Source organism: Meleagris gallopavo, chromosome 1 (genome assembly GCF_905368555.1).
Source record: "Meleagris gallopavo chromosome 1, MGAL_WU_HG_1.1, whole genome shotgun sequence".
Taxonomy (NCBI): Eukaryota; Metazoa; Chordata; class Aves; order Galliformes; family Phasianidae; genus Meleagris; species Meleagris gallopavo.
The window spans coordinates 113,817,796-113,840,227 of NC_139404.1; the positions used below are offsets into that span (position 1 = coordinate 113,817,796).

Sequence of the window (22,432 nt, forward strand, 5' to 3'; positions counted from 1 at the left end):
GCAGAATCCACTTAAAGGAGTGAAGGGAAGAGGAGAACATTTTCAAGGAAACAGGAAATGATGACAGAGTCCCACAAGATTTTAACAACATGACAAGATCAAAGTTCTTGAATCCCTGACCTTTTAGAGGTCTAATGAAACTTACGAAGCCAACAGGTACCACTGTGTTTCAACAGCTGGCTAATTCTAGTGACAGTAGCTTGTATTCTTCTGTATACAAATACAGGTGAGAGTGAGGCTTTCTCATAGAAAAGCAGATTGTTTTACATTTCTGCTTAGTTTTAAGTCCAATCTGAATTCTATTTTTTTCCCGCTTTTCAAAAACATATCAAATTATTAAAAAATTTAATGAATTGCTTTTCAATCCTAAATCTCATTATATCAGTTGCTTTGAAACTTATAATGCATATTTTTTATGTTTTCTCCTTTTTCAAGGTTTGGTGTACTCATAGTTTCTGTGTTACACACCAGTTTATTTCAGTTCAGCTCAAGAAGAAACAATCAGCAACTCAAATTCTGAAGGAATTATAGCCAAAACAGGCAGCCATTATGGGCATCTGCCCTAGGATGGATTGGGGTTTTCAGCAAACTGGTCTAATGGGAAGTGTCCCTGCTGATGGCAGGAGGGCTGGAACTAAATGATCTTAAAGGTTCCTTGATTCTATGATTATCCACAATTCCTTTAAGAGACAGCTTTGTAAACTGAGGTCTCTACTTCAATGGATATGAATACTTCTGCATCAATTGTTGCAAATTTAGGGCTTCAGATTGTCATGTTTATGACAGTAAAAAATATGTTTATTGGTTCAGGATCTTACTTTGGATTTCATAACAGAGACCTATATACTCTTGGCTGTGGAAAACTGGATACTGTACTAATATTGCAAGTTCAGCATCTTACTGAGAATCTGCTTGCTAGGGAAAGTTGACAAAGGTTTTCAATGATCTTAGTGATATGCTGCATGAAATATCAGTGAAAAATATCAATAAACAGGCTGCACAACATAATGTATGTATGCATCTTCCAGCTATTCTTTACTTGAATATTTTGAGCTTTCATTCAATAGTAACACAGCCATCAGAATTCAACAACTCATCAAGTCAAAAAGAACACTTGAAATTAACAGCTCCAAATTGCAAACACTCACCAACTTCCTGTGAAGTTTTAACAATACCTAGATTGTCCCTCAGCCAACGAACAACGGCACCAGCTATTGCAACAGATCCCTGAAAAAAAACAAGATCACTACAATTACATGCAATTTTTCCATGGAGTGGAGTTTCCTAACTTCCTAAGCAATCTTCCGGGCTGCTCTAATTTAGGGACATAACTAATTATGTCTAGAGTCTAAATACAAACAGCCAGAGAGACAGAAAATTTAGTCACTTTCATTTGACACCAAAATTCCTCTGTTGGCTCAATAAAGGTCCCTGAATAGTTCCATCATATCACAGATAAAATTGCACGCCTTCCATCTCACAGCAAAAACTCATTTGGGCTTCTATACGAGACAGTCTCAAGTCTACTAAACTAAGCTTCAAGTGAAATGGAAACAGCATTATATTCTCATTCTAAGCCATTGCTAAAAGAGAACAGGTGTTTTCTAAACAGCTAGCTCTTACAGTTAAAACATATGGGTTTGATTAAAACAAAAGCTTGAATCCCTATTTTTTACTTTAGAAAGTGTCTTAACTGTAAGATTATTCTAGTACAGATGTAGGAGTAGAAAGAACACAATGTCTTCTGTTGAAGACATTTTTATCACACTATATCATTAAAGACGATGAAGAAGAAAAGTATGCATAAGCATGTGTGAGCGTGGGGAAATAAAAGTCACTCTCAATCAAGGTCTAAAAACAAACCAGACCTCTCACACATATGTACAAAATGAAAATCCCAAAGTTGACAGAACATGGCAAATACAACTTCCCACATCCTGGTAACTGTAAGCCACAAATTATTTTCCCAGAGAAGAAAATCCTGTGTGTTGTCTTGGTCTGTTTGACACAGAAAACGTAGGCTCTCTTCAAAAGCTCAATGGTAGCAGGCAATTCAGTATGCATTTTTAAAAATAACTATTAGATCAAGCCCACAAATCAACAGAGGTGGAAGAATAATTCTGCTGATCCCAATGAAGCAGTGATGTCAAACACATGTTGAGCTGCTCTGTGCTTCAGAGGCAGAGTTTTAGAACTATGAAACTTTAAGTTATAGGTAAAGTCCAATTTCCTACAGAATTTGGATATCCTCAGAGTTGCATGGAGAACTGAGGAACTAAAGGAACTGGAAATAGGCAGCTATGTTTTAATAGGTAAAAAGAGCTTAATTGTTAGATGTATCTTGTCTCAGAAATTTGGCTGAGATTTTTAAGTTTGAAATAAAAACCAATAGAATGAAATTAAAAATAAAAGACATCTAGTAATGGTTTTTTGTTTTTTTTTTTGGTCAGAATAGCTAAAACAGTCTATCTTCCTTTTTAAACTCAGTCTTGGTTTGTTTATTTACTTAGAACATTTATGAAAGACTGTGGAACTGAAAAAATGTTTCAGACATTATACCCAGAAATTCAATGTAGAATTTATTTTTTTAGGTTAAGTGATCTAGGTTGGAGATGGGATAATCAAAACCACACATAAGCTTTGAAGCGCAAAGCTATAACAGAAAGCCATTTTAATTTCTGTGCAACTGAATGGTTTCACTGGAGATAACAGAAAGATACTAAAAAGCAAAAGTAATCATAATCATGTATCACTACAAAAAGGAAGATATTATTTTACTTACTTCTAACGCATAACAAACAGGTTTGTCTCTGCCCAGTTTGTACGCTATCGTGGTTAGAAGACCATGGTCAGAAAACACGGACTAAATAGGGTAAGAAGAAAAAAAAAACACAGGCAGAAAATATTTACTGAAGTACAAATGATAAAAAAAGAGATAAAACAGAGAAAAAAAAGAAAGATATATAGAAAGTTTAAACAAAGTAAATTATCTATATAAACAGCTGAGATAAAACCCTTGAAATGCTGGTGTTTTAATTTTTCATTTTCATTAGCTGCCCTGGATCTTTTCAGACTTTCTATATCAAATAACTAACAACTAGTACTACAGAGAAACAAGCGTGAAAGAATAAAGAATAAAATAGCCAAGACAAAGAATAGAACATGTAAGTTACACAACACTCAGCATTTTTTGAGTGAGTTTAAGAATTATACACAAGGGCAGTGCAAGAAACTTACTTTGAGAAGTTCACTTTGCAGCTAGGAAATAAGAATCTTACTGAAACACCTTGAACAAACTATTACTTTCTGTTCTTTTCGATTTCAATATGGAATTCAGTATTTTTCCTTACCTCCATCAATACAATTATTGCTAATAAGATTAAGATTTATTTATAGTTATACTCAACTATTTAACTGAAGTTTGCTAAAAACAAGTGAAAAATGAGAAAAAACACAACTGACCTTCTGACCTGTATTGCACAGCAAGAAACATCCTGTTCCATATCTAGCATGAGAGCAAAGAAAAATTAAAACTAGGACATTTAAAAGATAAGTAGTTACTGCAGTTCTTGAATTCATTACTCCCCTAGGGAGACACCACATTTTTTCCTCTCGAAATGTATGTTACCATTAATGGATGATGAAACCATTCCAACACAGTTTATTTAAATGCAGCTTGAGGCTGAAAAATCTAGTTCCACGCTTCTCTCTCTGATTACTTCTTGTACAGTACTTATCAAGGAGCAGACAGAGCTGAAAGCTGAGTCTGAATTCTTCTTGCTGGTTGTGTTTACTTACTTCAGTTTAAGCTGATTATGAAAGCCACTTTATAAACTAAATATTTCACAACATTGAGTTCAAACTTTTAAAGGTAAGGTAAGGTAAGGAGCAACAAACGTTGCTCCTGTCACAAAGAAGATTTTTTTTTTTTAAAAACATATTCAACTTCTAAAAGTTGCATGTATCTCATTTGAAACACTACATGTATATGTGCACACATACAAAAACATAGTTTAGTAGCCTCATACTCTGTGTTCATTTATTCTGACTAATCAAGAATTCATTTTTATTTAATAGTCTGAAAATCCAAAGCTTACAAATAGTAACGAGAAAGTCTTCAGTTATATTTGTAGAATAGAAAGGATAAAGCAGTATCACAAATTGGCTAGAAATCTCATCTGATATTTAGTTTTAGGTAGATATTTTCCCAAACATCTCTTATTTTATAAAAATATTTCTTAAAAAAATATTTGTGACATAATTTCTCAGAAGCATGTTTGTTTTAACAAAATACAAGGCTACTAACTTTGATTTGTGTGTAAGTACAAAAGATAACTCGAAGGTTAATTAGCAACAAGTATAAATTAATATGTAATTAAATCTGTGAAAGTCCAATGCTGTGCATATACCTACATGTTCATTTAAGCAAGAAATAGGAAATGAAACAGTAAGTCACTTAAGAATAGACTTTTTCCTCAAATAAATATTTGATTACACCACTTGCCTGATTTAACTGATCAGCTATTTTAAACAAGGGAAAATAAGATGCTGAGAACTAGGAAAAAATCAGATTTAAAATTCTCCATGACTGAGACACACAACCAAAGCTAAGCACTGTAACTTAAATGAATTTTTCCTATCTAGCAGTAGTGTGTGGCTTTTGTTATTGAAATCTATGCAATCTTAACTCATACTGCCTGTATTTGTTTAACTTTAGATCATACCATTTAAATAGCAACTACTTAGCTCTGTGTTTTAGTGTATTTTAAAATTTCCTTTCACACAGAGATATTTCCTCACAGTGACTTTGTTCCAAACTATACATCACAAACCATTTTACTTTAATATCTTCAATATTTTATTCAAAAGACAGGACACTGTTTAAATTCTAGATCAACACAGTTGAAAGGTAGAGCTGCAGTTATGTGGTAACTACAGAAGTATTTGGCAGTTAGTTCAGAAGAGAACATAATACTAAATTTAAAACAGAGCAGTGACCTGCTGTTTATCTCACAACATTCATCATAACCTACGTGTTTTTTGCCTGCCCATCTTGGAAGCACATTTGCCCAACAAGAGCAGCAGACTGGTCACCCAAGCACTGAAAAAAAGAATTTTTTTTTTAGTGAATGTCTTCAAATGAATCACATTCACGAACAAGTAACATGAACAGATATATTTAACTATAGCTCTAACCTATTAGGAACACACAGCAAATTGAAAGTGAGGAAAAACCTGTAGAGATAACCCTCTTTCCTCTGTAAGAACTGCAAATAAAATGTGTCATGACACTTGTGGTAAATATCAAAATTAAAAATTATTTATTGCTTGTTGTGGAAAAAAAGATGAGAATCTGCCTCAAATTTCTGGATTATGTATATACTGAATCCCTTTTACATATAAAACAGAGCTTGGTTCCATTTTGTAATGCTATTCATTTCCTTAGAGAGTCTCAGTTTTCAACATAACTACACATATGCGTTAGAGTTGACAGCTATATTTCCACAGCCAGATCTTCTTCAGTATAAATTCTACTTCAAAATTTATTTCATGTTAAACATGAAGCTAAAAAACTTGACAACAACATTTTTGTAGCAAAATTCACCTTTCTTAAAAATTTTTGCAGTGAAGTTATGTCTTGCACCAAAATTGATTTAAAGTTGACTTACCCCAGAAATTGGTACACCTGTCAAAGCTCCAGATTTCTGAATCACAAAAACAGAAAGAAAAGCTCCAGATCAGCTTTCCATGAATACAGTTTAAGGCAATCAAAAAGAAGCTAAACTTACATTTGACTCAGGAGATAAAAATTTGCATGCATAAAGAAACAGATGAAGTCATACAAAAATGGATAGTCACTAATGCTGTGGAAGTTAGCTTCAAAGTATGTATTTTTTTACTATTTCAATTCTATTAAAAATCTCTACTAAGAAACAGAAAACGGATGTAAGATATTAATAAGGGAGACGACATCCTGGAGAAAAATACTTCTGGTAGGAGAAACTTTTTTTTTAGGAATTTGTTGAATATAGCATGAAGTGAAGAACTACAGCTACAACACATAAAGAAAGATTCCTGGGAGGAAAAACAAAAACAAAAACACGTGAGAGAAGTGAAAAAAAAAAAGTGGAGATTCATAGCATAGAGTCACTACTGCTCACTGCTTAAAATTAACTACATCTTCATTAATACAAAGGTATTAGGTAGAGGTAAATAAAACACAGAGCTTTCCTCTTTTTATATCACTTTAAATAGAAATGCACTGTAGTTGGTTTACAGTCAGTGAAAGAAACAAAACGTAAGGAGGCTTTAATGCCTAAAGGGTCAAATAAACAATATGACTGAGCAGAGTTGCACATTGGACTTATGCAGCTCATGACTAAAATAGGGCAAGAAAGAGTCACATGAACTATATGGCTGAGTTGAGTTGCACAATGGACATCAGCTTCATGCAGCTCATTCCTAAAATAGAGTAGGAATTTTACAGGTAATCTTGATGTCATCTCAACAGTTCTTAATACATATGTTTTTTGAAATGACAGTGTACAGAAAACAAGGCGCAGTGTAACGTGCAGTCTGTGTCAAGCTTAAAATGCAGAAGTGTAACAGTAAAGAAACTAGAAAAAAAGTAGTTATGCAAAGACAGATGCCTCATTTTAAGGTACAGCATTTCAAGTGGATTAGAACCTCTTCCAAACACTACCACATAGCTTTTCAGTTGCATTCTTTCAGTAGGTATCATAACAAATATATATCTTGACAACATTTATCTCTGTCTTTAAATTTTTTCTTTGTAGAACTGTAAAAATGAATTTTCAGTGAAGCCATGCAAGTGCATTTCCAATCTGATTTTTTTTATATTCACAATTAATTTAACTGGATTGAAAGTAATTCAGTTTAAAAATGCACTAAAAACCCCAATGTAATCTGATGTTTCAGTATAACAACACTTATTAGACAATAGCTCTATTTTTTACTTCAATATGAAAAACAAATATTCATCAGCTTGTAAACTAAAGCACACACACACATAAACATTATATTTTAGATTTTTATATATTTTATATTTTATATTTATATATTTAATATTTTCTATTTTAGAAACAATTTTGGCGTGAACACTCATTGTAATATCTCAAATTTGGAAATACTTTCAAGTTTATTGGACTAGGAAGTGTGCTTTTACTAATCCTAAAATCAGTGGAAATACATAGCATATGAATAGAATGGATAACATACAGGTGGTGAGCCTAATAGAAGCCTTTACTCACCAGGCTAGGACAGATTTTCTAGTCAGCAAAAGGAAGAAAAGAAAAGAAAAGTGGGAAGAAAGGGGAAAAGAAACACAAGTACAAATTTAAACTGACCAGCTATTCTGCTTTAGGTGCCACATTGTAGTATCTCATCTCTTATTACCTTATTGCCTAGAAGTATTTCGTTTGCTCCACTCATTCAACTTAATTACAACTCACACTTACCTGACGTTTCAAATTAGTGAAAGTCAGTAATGATTTCTACTAGCATCTTTAATGACATATTAGTAAAATTACTTACATTTCAGGCAAGTTGGATTTACATTTTAAATAAAAATATTTTAGTTTGACTTAATTACAAAATGCCTGTATGTTCTTAGTAAACAATAGCGTAAAATGCCAAGAAAAATAACAGAAATCATAATATCCAGCTTAGCCTATTCTGAAGGTTTTAAGAATAAATTAGCTGTCTCTTTATCAGAAGAGTTAGTGCTACATCATATTAAATCTGAAATCTCAGGCCCATGACAGAAATCCATATTTTACCCCTAAATAATCTTCACAGCAAGCTCATCACTTTTGATCTACTAATTATACCTTGCATTCTGACAGGTAGTTTCTACAGTACTTGTCAACAAAAATCAAATTTTTATGCTTATCAAAAATCTCTCCCATCTTGTTTTGTCTATTTGACATTTAACGTCTGGCAGATATTTACCTTCGTATAATATCTTACAGCAGCAGATATTGACATACTAGTCATAAATCAAACAATATTAGTCCAGAAAAAGCCACTAGTTTGATTGAAAATTCTCTCAATTGATATTGACATATTTTTGCAAGATAAACTTATACACACGCAAAAGCAAACATACCATCAGGCCATAAATCTCAGATGAGCTTCGTACTTTTGGAAGTATTTCCATAGGAATATCAAAGAATCTGAGCATAATACAAAATAAGTTATGGATATGGTCAGTGCTAAATCAAGAAGGATTTTGCATTTATTTTCTTAAATAAATTTAAGGTATAAGGAAAAAAATATATAAAGGGAACTTAAATATCTAGGATTTCATGCATATGTTTCTCTATTTCTCATAAAATGTGACACTGAACTAGAAAGTAAAACAGAACATATTTGGGTATTTTGAAGACACATCTAACTCTTTCATATGAGAAGTCATTCCTCTTCCAACACTACCTTTATAATATAGTGATTGATAAATTTAAACTCAAAATAGAAACACTATCATTGTAACTGCTTACAAATGAAATTAATGAAAAAACAAAGTATTAAATTGAATTGTTTTCATGAAATAGTCTTCTACCCACAGAAAAATTCAAGGCTCTGCTTTTTAAAATTACTTGTAACTTGGACATTTGGTTAACAATGAATCTTACATATGAACAGTAAATACAACAGGAATTGCTGATTATAATCTAGATCAGAAATTCTTACTATTGAGTGTTTTTTAAGACATCACTTACAGAATCCTCTTAAGTAGCATTATTAGTATAAAACTGAGCTTACTGGCAGAGCTCGGGATCCCAGTCCAAGGAATGAATGTTGAACAACATCGTTCTACTGGCATTAGTTACATCTGTACAGTGAACACCTCCATTCTTCCCACCTGTCAAACACTGAATTAAATAAATAAATAAATCAACAGTATTAAGCATGACAAGGTACAAGTTTACTTCAACAAATTGCAAACAAAATCTAAATTCACACAGCTTTCAGCTTGGGAGTGGGAACACTGATGTTTCTGCAACAACTAAAACCAGATACAGTAGAATAAAGGCATGGGAAAGATAGTAAGGGCACAGCACTACCTCCTGGATTCTTACTTTACAAAAGTGGCTAATACATCTTTCTAAAGTTCAAGTTTGCCCAAAAGCATGAGAAAAATCATCCAGCAACATATAAATGGGAAATGACAAATGTGCGTATTAAAAAAAAAAAAAAAAAAAAAGTGTAATAGGGACAGTACAAGTTCACCTTTATTAGGAACTTTAATGGAGTTTCTTTAACAACTTATATCAGCATCACCATGTGATCAGTATCAGTGCTCCTGCTAGGATCCCAAAGCTCTGCCTTTAAGTTCTGCTACAAACTACACAGGCTTTGATCAGCAAGTGAACTTGCAGAACTTCTGTAGGATGCAAAAAATCCTTTTTTTCTATATAAAGAAAACTATGCAGTTGTTCAGAAGATGATTGTATATTGTTACAAGTAGTCAGGAAATACTAAAAATTTTGTTTTGTTTACAACTCCAGGAGAAAATGTTTTAGGTAGGAACTTGCATATAGGAAATTGAAACCCATTTTTAGAAGAGTGATGATAAACTCACAAATACATACCCATATAAGCCACGAATCAATAGTTCCAAACATTGCTCTTCCATCATCAACTGCTTGCCTAATCTCTTCCACATTATCCAAAAGCCACCGAAGTTTCACTGCACTGAAGTAGGTGCTAAGTGGAAGACCAGTCCTAAACTGTGAATGAAAAACATAAATTGAAAAAATAATCAAACGTTTAACAAAATGCAGAGATATTTTCCACAACTACTGTTGTTAAATACAAAAAGAACCTTAGTAAATGAAAAACTCAACACTCAAAACTCAGAGAAAAATCACAAACTTTTTATTAAAATAAACAGTAAGCTTTCAATAGGCAAGTCTAAAAATATCAAACCCAAAGAAATACTGCATAATGGACAAAGATCAAAGCTGAGCTAAATCCAGGTAAAAATTCCTTTATGTGGAAACAGTTCTTAGCAGAAATCCAGAGTTATCTACGATATCTCAATATGACCAGACAGAAAGTGAATTTGACAAAGACAAGCAGCACGCTACACCAAAGACAGAATTTGTACTCTTTTTGAACTTAGAAGCAAGTAAGTTTGTATACTGTCCACGTTTGTTTGCTGGCTGTAAGAAGACATATAAAATATTTATATAATCAGTCACGGAAAATGTAAATAAAAGAACTATGACACTATTCTGCAAGCATTTATTTTCAAACTTTGATATACACTCTTATTAGAAAAAAAATGCTTTTTATAAAATATCTTTGCGGTTCTCGGACTGGTTGCAAATAAGTTCAATACTACAACATATGATGAGAAACGATAATGAAATATTTAATATCAATAAATGATTTTTGAACATTTTTTTCCTACTTGCTCTTACTTTTTGGAGGAATATTTAGTTATTAGACAGGAAGCACATAATGAAGTCTCACAATTGCCCATCTTACTTCTCTACTGAAATATCTAAGGTGTATTACCAATTTATTTGAGGAAAATAAATATTTTCCAGTCTCAGACTGGTGTATAGCATTATGTACATTTTTTATTATTTGACAAGCTAGAAGCTACGACTGACTTACTTCGCTTTAGGGAATTTTTCAAGAAATACCTCATAACACTATATGCTATCTACTATAACAGTAAGAGGTCAACTACTATTTAATATTCTGTAATCTCTCTTACCTTAAAAAAGGATTTGTTATTTCCAGGAATTCTCTTTAGAAGTCTTTCAACTGTTGACTGAGTTCTTAGGTCAAGCCACACTAGAAACATGAATAAAATAAATTAATCAAATGATCTATTACAACAACAGTGACATGAGTAAGATGTTTTCACAAAACTCGAGTATTTGCCAGTAAATTCCTGTCTTTACTCCTTTTTTTTTTTTTTTAATATGGAATTAATATTACATTGCCATTGTATTTTTAAAGTATAGTTGTAAAAAAAAAAAGTTGGATAAACTCATTCAGTTTAGAAGAACTAATGATTTGCAATATCAGACATGATTTTCCACATAATAGAACATGTATTTTTCTCTGCTAGAGCACAAGTGAATGACTAATACTACTTCGTTTATAGCAGATGAGTGCTATCAAATTAAAAGGTTAAAACAAACAGTAGGTTGATTATTTACTATAATTATGAAACTTTGAACTAAAGTGCTATGCCAGAGTTATCATGGTAGAGCTTACAATAAAGCTGTAAACAACATGCATTTAAACACATCAAAGTCCTAGTCTTTCAATGGTACAATGCTAAATTGCCTAGCACTTGACATAGGCTGAGTGAACAAATCTAGATAATCACAATTTCTCAGCAGGCATAAGCAGAAAAGGCAAGAAAAGTAAAAAATACAACTCTAAAAGAATACTTAATGATTTGAACTCATAAAAAATGTTTACTTTAAGGTTAAATCCCAAGAATCCTGACCATTTAGTAAGCTCCTTCATTTGAAATGAAGTGGCTTTGCATAAGTCAGGGCTTCAAGGCATGCTAAGATGTCCAAAACCCTTCAGGAAACTTGTTTTTTGTTAAAAGCTTATTAGGTGTTTTATTAAGTTATTAGGTAATAGTTATAACAGAATGTGGCACTTGTGTATACAAACACACAGCTAATGATGGATCTCAAACACTCTAAAGAAGTTAGTAGGCCAGGCTACAACAAGATGCACACAGAACTAGGAAAACATTTTTTCTATAACACACTGACTTTACAATATTACACAGTCAAAAAGTATAGTAGTTACCAATGGCATTATAAAGAGGTTCTCCAGTCGTCTTGTCCCAAACCACTGTTGTTTCCCTCTGGTTGCTAACTCCAATGGCTTCAGGACAAAATAGAAAGAAGCATCCTTTTCAGAGGGTTTATTTTCCACTTTTTGGGGGTGTGGGAGGGAAAGGAGAGGTGGAGATGAGGGAGGAACATGTAAGGAGAAGAGGCAAGTAAATGGGAAATAAAATGCTTCCAACTTTTTCACATTACAATCTAGAAAGATTACTTCTAAAAATTGAGCATTCATCTTTTACAGTGCTCTAAATCCTTTTTATTTTTCCACAAATTAAGACAACATCTACACTGACAGTAAACTAGTTTTCACCAGTAACACCTGAACAATTTACATTTCAGAATTTCCTCATTCATTGCTCATGTCTGTGATTTTGCAAGATTACGTAAGTCTATTCTGTAAATTTTGCCTTGCTAACATACATGAACAATATCTTTTCTTACCAAACAAACTACTCTCAACATTTTCTTTGAGTCTAGGCAAGCCGCCACCTTTCTCTTTATTGACTTAAAAACTAGAGAATCTGACTAGCTCAACTATGAGCATGTTAAAGCCACCAGTTTCCTCTCAGAATACCTTTTATGTTAGTGATGTCTATGTTCAGTTGCTGCAGTTTCTCACAGGTTCTTTCCACACATTCAAGGACTGACTTTAAGATTTCCTTTGGATCTTGTTCCACCCATCTATAACAAATAGTAAATATCAGTTAATAAAACAAGAAATGCAAGTCAAAAAGTTACATTTAGAGAAAAAAAAAAATCAATTCTGAACTAAAATCAGCTGAGCATTTTATCACCACCACAGCTATGGATATGTTTTACGTATCCATAAAATGTTTAATAAATTTCAAAGCCTTTTTAAAGAGTAAATGGTATTTCATAGCAAAACTGTCTGCAGAAAACAATAATTCTCTTCTATCGCAGGCGGAGGGCTTAGGGGCAAATGGTAGACATGTCAAGAGCAAACAAACAAAAAACATCTCAGAGAACAAACTAATCAATCTCTATGAACTAAGCTGAAGAATATGATTAAATTGTAAAAATAGGCAGCTTAACCTCTTTAAACAAGACTGCAAGTGAATGGCCAGAATGAAAAGCTAAGTCTCTTTACTTTTCATAATTCATAAGTCATACTGCATGCCCCATGTAGTTATTTTACACCACATTTCCTATCACAAAGTCATTTATAGCAGATACTCTTTTCTCAGTAGTTATTCATCGACTTAAGCCTTGGTCATGCTATATGGCAGTATATACAGTCTATCAAAATGTACACAAATGAATAAAAAGCCACAGAAAATTCATACCCTTCCTTAGGGAATTTCTGCTGTATCTCTACTTGATGGTGACTCAGGAGCTCTGCTGTTTTTGCATTAAATACCTGCAAATAAATTACACAGTTGGATTTTCTATGAACACAGAGGTTTAAACAACAATAAATGAACATGTATTATTTGGAATAAATATAGTTAAATGACAATTGATAGTTATTATCTCATCTATCATTAACAAAACCAACCAACCAAACAAACAAAAAAAACAAACAACCAAATATCCATAAACTGAGTTCAGATGTATGAATTCATGCAATTAAGGAGCAAAGAATATTTTGGCAAGCTTTGCTGTCAATTATGGGAAATAACCATATTCTTTTCTTGAGGAGGTTTTAGAAGTTAAACTAATGACATACATTAGAATACACTTCTCAGTCAGTAACGTACCAAATGCTAGTGATAACAACTTAACTTTGGTTCCTGCTCTGCTACTCTGATGCCATAGATATGGCAGAAGGAGAGATTGCTATCATCGTGTCACTTTCAGGAAAAGTGACAACTTTTAAGAGACAGATAATCACATCCAGTTTAGAGCCAGTAGAAGGGATCCAATTGTGAAGAATGAAGAAGAACCTCGACAGAAACCTATTTGTTTCAGTGCAAACTGAATATACAGAGCTCACAAACAATCTGAGAAGAGGAAAAAATGACTACAGCAACACAGTGCATTAAAAAGGAGAAGAATACACAGAAGAGTGACTTAGATTTGGATACACTGCAATAGATGAAAGAGAGAAGAGAATCCTGAGTGCTATACTAATAGCCATTCTTTAGGAAACATGAAATGGGGTTTCTGCCTTGCAGTAGAAACTGAAACAGAAGACACATTAACTTTCATTAACAGTGGCCTGATTCTGAAAGTAATCCACTGTGCCAAGCCAAAATGACACCAAGTAAAACATTCAGCTTGATTGTATAATGAATAACTGACAGGTCAGTAACAGTGTTCCTAGGAAAATAGTTCCTTCTCACTAACACCATTCAGAATTTTTTGTCTAAAGAACATTCAGAAACCTTAGAAGTAAAATCTAGCCAGAGAATCAGGTCAATTGCAGAACACGGCAGCAGGACAGCACCCTATCTTTTCCCAGTAAGCAAACAGAGCAGGATTAGATTTAGACAATCCCTCTCATAGTCAAGGTATAAAATTCAGTTATACCTGCCCATTCCCTAAGATAGGTCTGAATCTTTTCTAGACTTGCTTGGAAATCTTCTCTTCTCATTCCACAAATTTTAATAACTTCTCTTAAAGCTTTTAATCTATAAACTCTTGATTTCATTTAGATAATATAGTCTACTTTGAAACTATTGGACCAACTACTGCAAAGAACAGATGAATTTCTGATTCTCCAGTTTCTCTGAGACCTTAAAGGATATCTTTACAGAGAAACTGAAGTTTAGAAGCATTTTAGTTACAAATCTAAATCACAGAATAGTGAGGGCCTTAGAGATCTGTAGCTACCTCTGGTACGGCCACTTGCTAAAAGCAGAGTCACCTATCAGATTAGACCAGGTTGCTCATGGATTTTTTTCCAAGCAGATTTTGAAAACCTCCAAGGATGTAAACAACACCATGTCTCTGGAAAATGCTAATGTTCCCACTCAGCTCCCCAGAAAAGAATTTTTAAAGAGGTACAAGTTCTTTATTTTCTGTTACCAGCTGGAGACATTACAGAAAAAAAGCACCACTATATTTTTTTCACTGTATTTACTTAGCTGTATTTCACCTGCAAGCTCTGCCTTGGCATGAAGCTATCCTAAGAGGGTAAGCTCTATCAGTACTTCATGCTTGGAAAGAAGTAGTATAATTGGATAAGGGTCTTAAAATGCCGAGCAATAGAGTTAATAGGAGAGATTGTCTTGCATGTATATAGAAAGATAATTTTACTTGACATTCCCTTTATACTAAAAGTGTAGTAACATTTACGAAGGTTTTATAAAGATTGAAGATATTACATTGAACATAGGTTCAATATATATTTATCTGACCTACTACCAATGTGAATTATCACTTAGTAATCATTCACCATTAATCATTTCAGTATTCCTTGAAACAGAAAGCAGTACATAAAGATTCCTACCGTTAGCAGGAAATAAATACAGACTCAATTAGACAAGGTCAGGCATTAAATCTAGAGTGTATGGCCTGCAGATAATTAAGGGGGAAGCCCTAGCAGAGAAAGGCTTTTTGTACCCTTCTGTTCTAACAGGAGTAATTTCTCAACAAAGCCAGTGTCACTACAAATGCATAGATCTTTCCAGTGCCCATAGAGAAGAACTAGGTAAACACGCTCTCCTAATCTATCACAAAGAAAACCACAAACTTCTGACATCCTCAACAAAAGCAGCGGACGCTCCCTGTACCCTAGGGCAAGGGATTAGAAAGTTTCACTGAGAACAATATCATGTTATACTGTGATAATACAATTCTGATACACAGAAGGAAGCCAAACATGAATGAAACATTACATTTAAACCTAGAGGAAAACGGTAAACAATGCAGGGAATACGCTGAAGAAAATAGACCTTCTGCCCCCCACAAACTGTAGCCAAAAAGGAAAAACTGTGTCCTTGTTTTTCACCGACAGTGGTGAGAGAAAGAAAGAGGTGACAGTGACTAATTCAGATAAGGCCAATCACATTCCTGTTGAAACAGGTTCGAGGTGTATTTCTACCACTGCTTTCCTTCCTTTCATATTCATTAATAACTGATTTCAGTATACGATAGAGATCTCTCAATTCTTGCAGATTCAAAAATGTCAGTCAATTTTGCCCTCATTGTATCAGCAGTAGTTACAGAGGAACTGCCTAGGCCATCTGAATACATGTTGCTCTGAAAGAAATGCCTCCTGTTCTGTTATGTTTGGCCCATGATATCAGATGTGGATGTTGGTGGTGCGGCAGTAGGAGTCAAACCTTCCCACCAATATTCCATGGTGTGTTATTGCCGTGTGACAGATGGCAGCAGAGGGATAGTCTGACACAGTGGGTCTGATGTGGAAGAGGGGATGAAGCAGAGGTGAAGGAGTCACTGAACTCCTTCACGTGGAAACAATGGCATCTACTGACATTCATCAACGTTTGCTGAACATCTGTGGATGTTAGCAAAATGAGGCAGTGGATGGTGCATTTCTGCAGTGGTGACAGCAGTGGTGCAGATTTTTTTGAGCACAGCATGCAGGCTCTTATTCACCACTGGTGAAAATGCATAGATAATGGTGGTGACTGTGTTGAAAAACAGTATTTTGTAGCTGAGAACTTATCAAGTAGTGTTATTGTGCTCTTTGTAGCTGTTGTATTTTCAACAGAAAGAAATGAGAGGCATTACTTTTGGAGCAAGCTACAAGTTTGATGGAAGACAGTGAACAGTGAACAGAAATGGACTGAATTCTCTGGTGGGAGATTAAAGAAAAAGGATTAAATACTTTCCTTCTACTCGCAACTAATTTATCATACAAAGAATATGAGCTAGAGCTTTTAATCTTACAACAACAAAGCAGAAGAAGAACGCCTAAACAGCTACATTGTGTGTAAACAAGCAGAAGGGCTGATCATTTAACTCAAGGTCTTTCTAGAGTCTCACCAATGATGGCACATTAAGGAGTGCAAATGGTTGCATGGCATTACATTTACTCTTGACTTCTTAATAGAAAAGATCTCATCAGTCGTAATAATTTTGAAAGAATGAACAGAAACGTCAGACAAACAAATATGAGGCTCATACACAAGTAATTTATAACTACTCATAAGCTTTGTTACTTACTTATGACAGCTGTGTAACTGCCTGCAGAAAGCTACGTTAGCCTATGCTGTATTTTCATCAGTTTCCATTAAGCTGAAACAGCTATAGCTTTGCTGGCAAAAGCTTAGAGCTGGAGTTTTGAAATTGCATTGAAATCAACCCAAGTGGGGAGAAGATGACAGACAAACAGTAATTCCACCCCCAGCATTTAACTGGAATTAGTAGGTCGATTTCATGAATGAGCACAGTTTAACTTGTCTCCTAGAAATTATCTTGTTTGGAAAGCTCCTGTTGAATAGCTCCTCTCCCCCTCCACCCCCAGAAGCACTTAAGATTATGGGAATAAAAACCAAACTATAATGTATTTTAAAAAGCTAAGAGTGAGGGAAAAATTAAAGCATTTGCAATATTTTTAACCCTTCTTGTTAGCTATACAATCAAATTTTGCTCTTTCCCAAAGTGCTGGCCTACTTCCATAGAAAGCAGAACAGATTCCCCTCCACAGGGCAAGCTCAATGGATGCTAATTGTTTTCATAAGTAATGACAGCTTTTGTTTACTGAGGAGTAGTTACAGTGTGATATATTTTTATTTGCAGTCTTTCTTCTGGAAATGAAGTAAAGGTAAAAAGAAATAGCCCAAGGAAGTGGAAAAAAAAAATCTGTGGTTGAATGACACACTGTATATGTACTTCACTGTGTAGACCCTCAATGAATATTTCAATTCTTGCTATTTTTGGATAAAATGCCAGGAAGACTTTATCTAGCAAAAACCTTTCAAGAGATCAGGCATGGGTTCAAATGGTCATTAACTCAAAACTCCGAAATTTTTAGCAAGAGTAGCAGAAGTCACAAAGAGTTTTATGATATAATTATTGAATAAAATAAAGTGAAACGAGAGATGCAAATATTTGATGAGTGCATTTGGCAAAACATCTAGATCAGAACTTAATCATTCAAGTACACGTGTTTAGATTATCCATTTTGTTTTCCAGCTTGGTTATCTTAAGAAATTGAGCCAAAGCAATTCCAATGCTATTCAAAGTACTGAGCTCTGAAATCCAGTAACTAACTCTGAACTTGTTAACCATGTTCATCCCAACTGAACAGGAAAAAAAAAAAAAAAAAAAAAAAAAAAAAAAAAAAAAAAAAGAGAACTCACATGAGTAACTACAGTTACTCTTGCAGAAGAAAGTAGCTTAGAAAAAATCCAAGTCAAGGTCCTCTGATGGCAAGACCACACATGAGCTAAAACTGTTTATGTGTATTATGTGTGTAAGAAATACAAGAATAAACAAGGAGTGATGGCAACAGGAACCTACTTTCCTCAGTTCTGCTGTTTCATACAGCCTCATTCACGTGAGCGGAATTTCACAAATCTTAGTTTCTATTCATATATAGAATCTCAGAATAAGCAATGCTGGAAAGAATCTCCAGTGTCATCTATCCTGACCCACTGGTCAAGTAAGATTATATTCAAAGTTAGACCAGGCTACGCTGGCCTTCTCCGGCCAGGTGTCAAGCACCTGCAAGGATGGAAATTCCAGTCTTCCCAGGTGCCTGATGTAGTGTTTGAGTCCCTTACAGGGAAACATTTGTTCTTTACATCTACAGGAAATTTCTCTTGCTGCAGCTTGTCATCACTGCCTGTTGTCTTTTCCTGTGCACCTCCAAGAAAAGTCTGATTCTGTCTTCTCTACAAACTGTGTTTACATAACTGAACCAATTACAGTGCCCCATAGACTTCCCATGGACAAATAACCCTGGGTCTTCCAACCTCGCCTTGCATGTTGCATGCTGCAGCCTACAGACCATGTCAGTGACCCTCTGCTGGACTAAATGGAGTTTTTCAGATGCTCTGTTCCTCTGTGGGGACTGAAACCAGACACTCCACTTTCAGTGCTGTCTCATCAGAGGCACACAGACAGGAATAATTAGTTTCTTTGATTTGCTGGCTGCACTCTTCCTAACATGGTTAATTTTCAGTAGATGAGGACAATCTGCTCTCTCACGTTCAACTTGCCGTCCAGCAGGACCCCAGATCTGCTTCCATTAAGCCTTCTTAGCCTTCTGTCCCAAGCGTTAGACTTTGTTGAACTTCATGATACTTCTGCCAGGCCAGTTCCCCAATCAGCTGATCCTCACAATCCATGACTACCTGCAAACTTGACAGCACATCTCAAACCATCATCCAGGCCGTTGGCAAAAATTTGCTACCATCCTCTGTGGAACATCATTTGTAAATTAGCCTTCATTTAGACTCTGACCTATTGATAATACCTTAGCCAATTTTTCACCCAGATATCTTTAAACTGATCAAAAGTCATATGTTCACTGCCTTTAAAAAAAAAAAAAATAGGAAATAGCTACATAGTCCTGATGAATACACAAAGTAACAAACAATTTGATTTTAACTGGTGACTTGATGAAAATGGTGGGAAACGTACAGAGAGAGATCACTGAGGAAGGCATGCGAAACAACTATCACAGTGAAAAGTTCAAAAGGTAACAAGAGAGCCAAGGAAGTATCTCAGACAGAAAGAACGCCACATTACATTTTGGCATAAAGTATTTGAAAGAAAGGTCTCTCTTCTAACTGTGGTAATCTCTCTAATACAAGATTCTCCAGGTACATGCATTATTATCTGATTGACTGACGTAGCTTGTAGCAGATCCCTGCTTGCTTGGCCCTCTTCTTCCTCTCTACCCCACATTTTTCTTTTAATGCAGTGATAAAAAAAAATTCTCAAATTCGTATAACTTTATTATCAAAATAGTCTGATCACAATGCCAAGCTTAAGAGAACGCTGTATTTTGAAAAGAATTTAGAGAAACTGAGATGAATACACGAAGAATTGAAAGAAATGACAAATACTATACACTTAAAAAAAAAAAAAAGTGAAAAAGTATGGTTTCTTATTTATTTGTGAAAGCATCTTGATCCCTGAACAGAAACATATCTCATGCAAGACAAAAAGCCAAAAATGACAGTGTACAAACTACTGATAAATGTATCTAGTATGAGAAATTTCTTATTACAACCTATAAACGGTACTTGTAAAAAGAAACTGAGTACAAATTTAAGGCTGGAAGTGTCTCTTAATTGCACTTGTGTTTTATTTTTACACTAAGAGTTAACTCAGCAGCATGCATAAAGCAGACAGAATTTATTTTCAGGCATTACAGGGAACTTTTCCAATGTGTTTTTTCTTTTCTTTTCTTTTTCTTTCTTTCTTTCTTTTTTTTTTTTGAAAAGGGCTTCTGACAGGCATTCCAGATAGCCCACTGGTGTCATTTGTCAGTTTGGAGTTTCTCTCCACCCCCGGATCTGTGCTTTGTCATTTGACAGTCCCATGAAGGTCGTGATATTGAGAAATAATTGTAACACAGGTCAGGAAGATACTCAGTCCCCTGCTTCAGGGAAGAAAATTCCACGCTAGGGATTTCGCATTCATCTTCCCAGCTCAATTTGGCATTTTATATCTAGGGACTCACACAACGGAAGCTATCATCGGCGTCAATATGAAATTGCTATGACTTACTGTCTGCGAGGCAGGACGGCATTTGCAGACATCTGCAAGCAGGAAGCTTATATACTAAGTTACATATACGGGAATAACATTACTGTCTATTGCATAATAGAGAGATAGATCCTTAAACTCAAGGGTTATCAGCCACCCCATCCTTACACAAACCGTGCCTTCCCGCAGGTTCGGACCCCCCGGCTCTGACGCGGGTTGGGGAGGGGGCGGCAGTTCGGCTACGATCGCGCACGGGATGCGCTGACACGCTCCTCCCGCAGGCCCAAGGTTTCAGCCGGGAACTCGGCACGGTCACCGCATGCTTGAACGCTACAGCTCATCGCGGTCACCCAAAGGACAGCTCGCAGGATTCCGAGCCGTCCGACTCAGACCCAGCCGCCCGCAGTGCCGGCTCTCCGCAGCCCCTCGCTCGTTACCCACGGGCAGAGCGAAGCACCCCGCGAGGCTGCCGAAAAGATGCCGCCGCCTCCCCGCCCGTCGCCCGAGCTCCGCGATGCTCTCACCAGGAAGCGGCTGGAACTGGTGCCCTGATCGATGGAGCCCACCAGCGGCCCCAGTACCATGCGGTCCGACGCGGCCATGGACCCCCTTCCGACGCCGCCGCCGCCGCCGCCGCCGCCGCCGCCGCCGCCGCCCTCTCGGCACCTCGGGGCGGGTAACGGCCGCGCTCGCTCTATACCACCGCCTCGCTGCCACCGGCGCGTGGCTGCCGGAGTGAACAGGCGGGGCGGAGCGGGGGGCGCTGCCGCGCGCAATGCCAGGGCGCAGCCAATCAGCGCCCGGAGTGCGGCGGGGGCGGAGGAGAGGGGGCGGGGCCAACAGGCCAGGAAATGGGCCACCGGCAGGAGGGGCGGGGGCGGTTGGGGGGTGTGTGTCACGTGATGGGCGGCGCGCGGCTCCTCCCTACGGCCGCGGTCGGTTGGGTTGGGGGTGCTGAGGCGGTTCGCGAGAGGGGCGCGGAGGGCTGCGCCGGAGGCGGCCGTGCGTCGTGCGTGTCCCAGTTCCGCTGGCAACCCGGGAGAGCCGCTCTGAGGAGGAGTCTGGTGGCAAGCGTTCAGGAGGCAGTGGGGCGAGGCTTCTTCGCCCCGGGGGACGATGTCCGCCGAAACTCGGCTGCTCGGATCGCCTGTGGCCGAGGAGGACGGGGGGCTCTGCGTCGCTGTGTGCGACCTGACTCGGCGTTCCCACAGAAATAGCGAAAGGTGTACTATCTCGATCGTCTTTTTTTAGTGCTTGTTGCTAACCAGTGCTTCAAGAAAAGCTGCCCGTGTCGCAAGGCCCGTGGTGGAGTTGCAACAGCTGAAAATGCTGACTAAATCATACAAGAAATCACAAAGCCTTGCAGTAACTGGGCTTCCGCAGGCTTCAATAAATAGATTATGTTTGTCTGCCGTAGTTCTCTGAAGCCTTCATATTTTGTCATTGCCGTGGTCTAATTAGTGCTGCCAGTTGGTAATGTTTGCTGTGCCATCTCCAGCGCTTCCCACATAGCGCTGCTGTGTCTGTGAGCATCAAGGTTTTGGTGTGGGTGCTGTCTTCTCCTGTGTAATAAAAGTGAGTACTGCGTCACAGTCCCAGCTACAAAGTCTGAATTGACTTTTTTTAAGGAGTTTTTAGCTTGATTAAAAAAATGACTTTTTTAAGAGTTAAGAAAGCACCTAAACGTTAGGCTGTTAGGAAGGATTCTCTGCTACCCTAAAATGTAATATTCAAGATTCTTATTAGTGTAAACTCCAGAGGCGGTGTTGCTGAGGGACCTTCTGCAGTCCATACCCAGTGAAGTCCCTCATGCGCCACACCATGCTCTGAAGGGCACTTCTGCCCCAAGGCCATGGGCAGTGCCTGCTGTTCACTTTAAAAGTTTCCTTGGGGCTACAGCATCTCTGTACAGGCTGATGCTCAAGAAATTAACTTCAAGGGATCTTAGTGAAGTCTCAGTTCATCAGTGTAATTACTAGAAAAGG

General features: G+C 36.6%; 1 protein-coding gene across 8 annotated transcripts in view; it reads right to left on the reverse strand.

The window, feature by feature from the left end:
* The window catches only part of GK (glycerol kinase), a 61,740-nt gene extending 40,523 nt beyond the window's left edge, over positions 1-21,217 (reverse strand). For 5 of the 8 annotated variants that reach the window (XR_014879934.1, XR_014879928.1, XR_014879927.1 and 2 more), the window contains exons 1-14: positions 20,972-21,217; positions 13,160-13,233; positions 12,430-12,536; positions 11,815-11,892; positions 10,751-10,830; positions 9,615-9,752; positions 8,785-8,894; positions 8,129-8,195; positions 7,272-7,289; positions 5,670-5,705; positions 5,034-5,101; positions 3,463-3,505; positions 2,783-2,863; positions 1,149-1,227 (exon numbers count right to left, since the gene is read on the reverse strand). Coding sequence is in view for 5 of the 8 variants with exons in the window: in XM_085210410.1 (XP_085066536.1) it covers positions 1,149-1,227; positions 2,783-2,863; positions 3,463-3,505; positions 5,034-5,101; positions 5,670-5,705; positions 7,272-7,289; positions 8,129-8,195; positions 8,785-8,894; positions 9,615-9,752; positions 10,751-10,830; positions 11,815-11,892; positions 12,430-12,536; positions 13,160-13,233; positions 20,972-21,049 (1,057 nt within the window). In the remaining 3 variants the exon portion in view is untranslated. The remainder of the gene's footprint in view (positions 1-1,148; positions 1,228-2,782; positions 2,864-3,462; positions 3,506-5,033; positions 5,102-5,669; positions 5,706-7,271; positions 7,290-8,128; positions 8,196-8,784; positions 8,895-9,614; positions 9,753-10,750; positions 10,831-11,814; positions 11,893-12,429; positions 12,537-13,159; positions 13,234-20,971) is intronic. The other 3 variants (XM_085210404.1, XM_085210419.1, XM_085210434.1) reach the window with 2 other exon arrangements.
* Between the last annotated feature and the right edge of the window lie 1,215 nt (positions 21,218-22,432).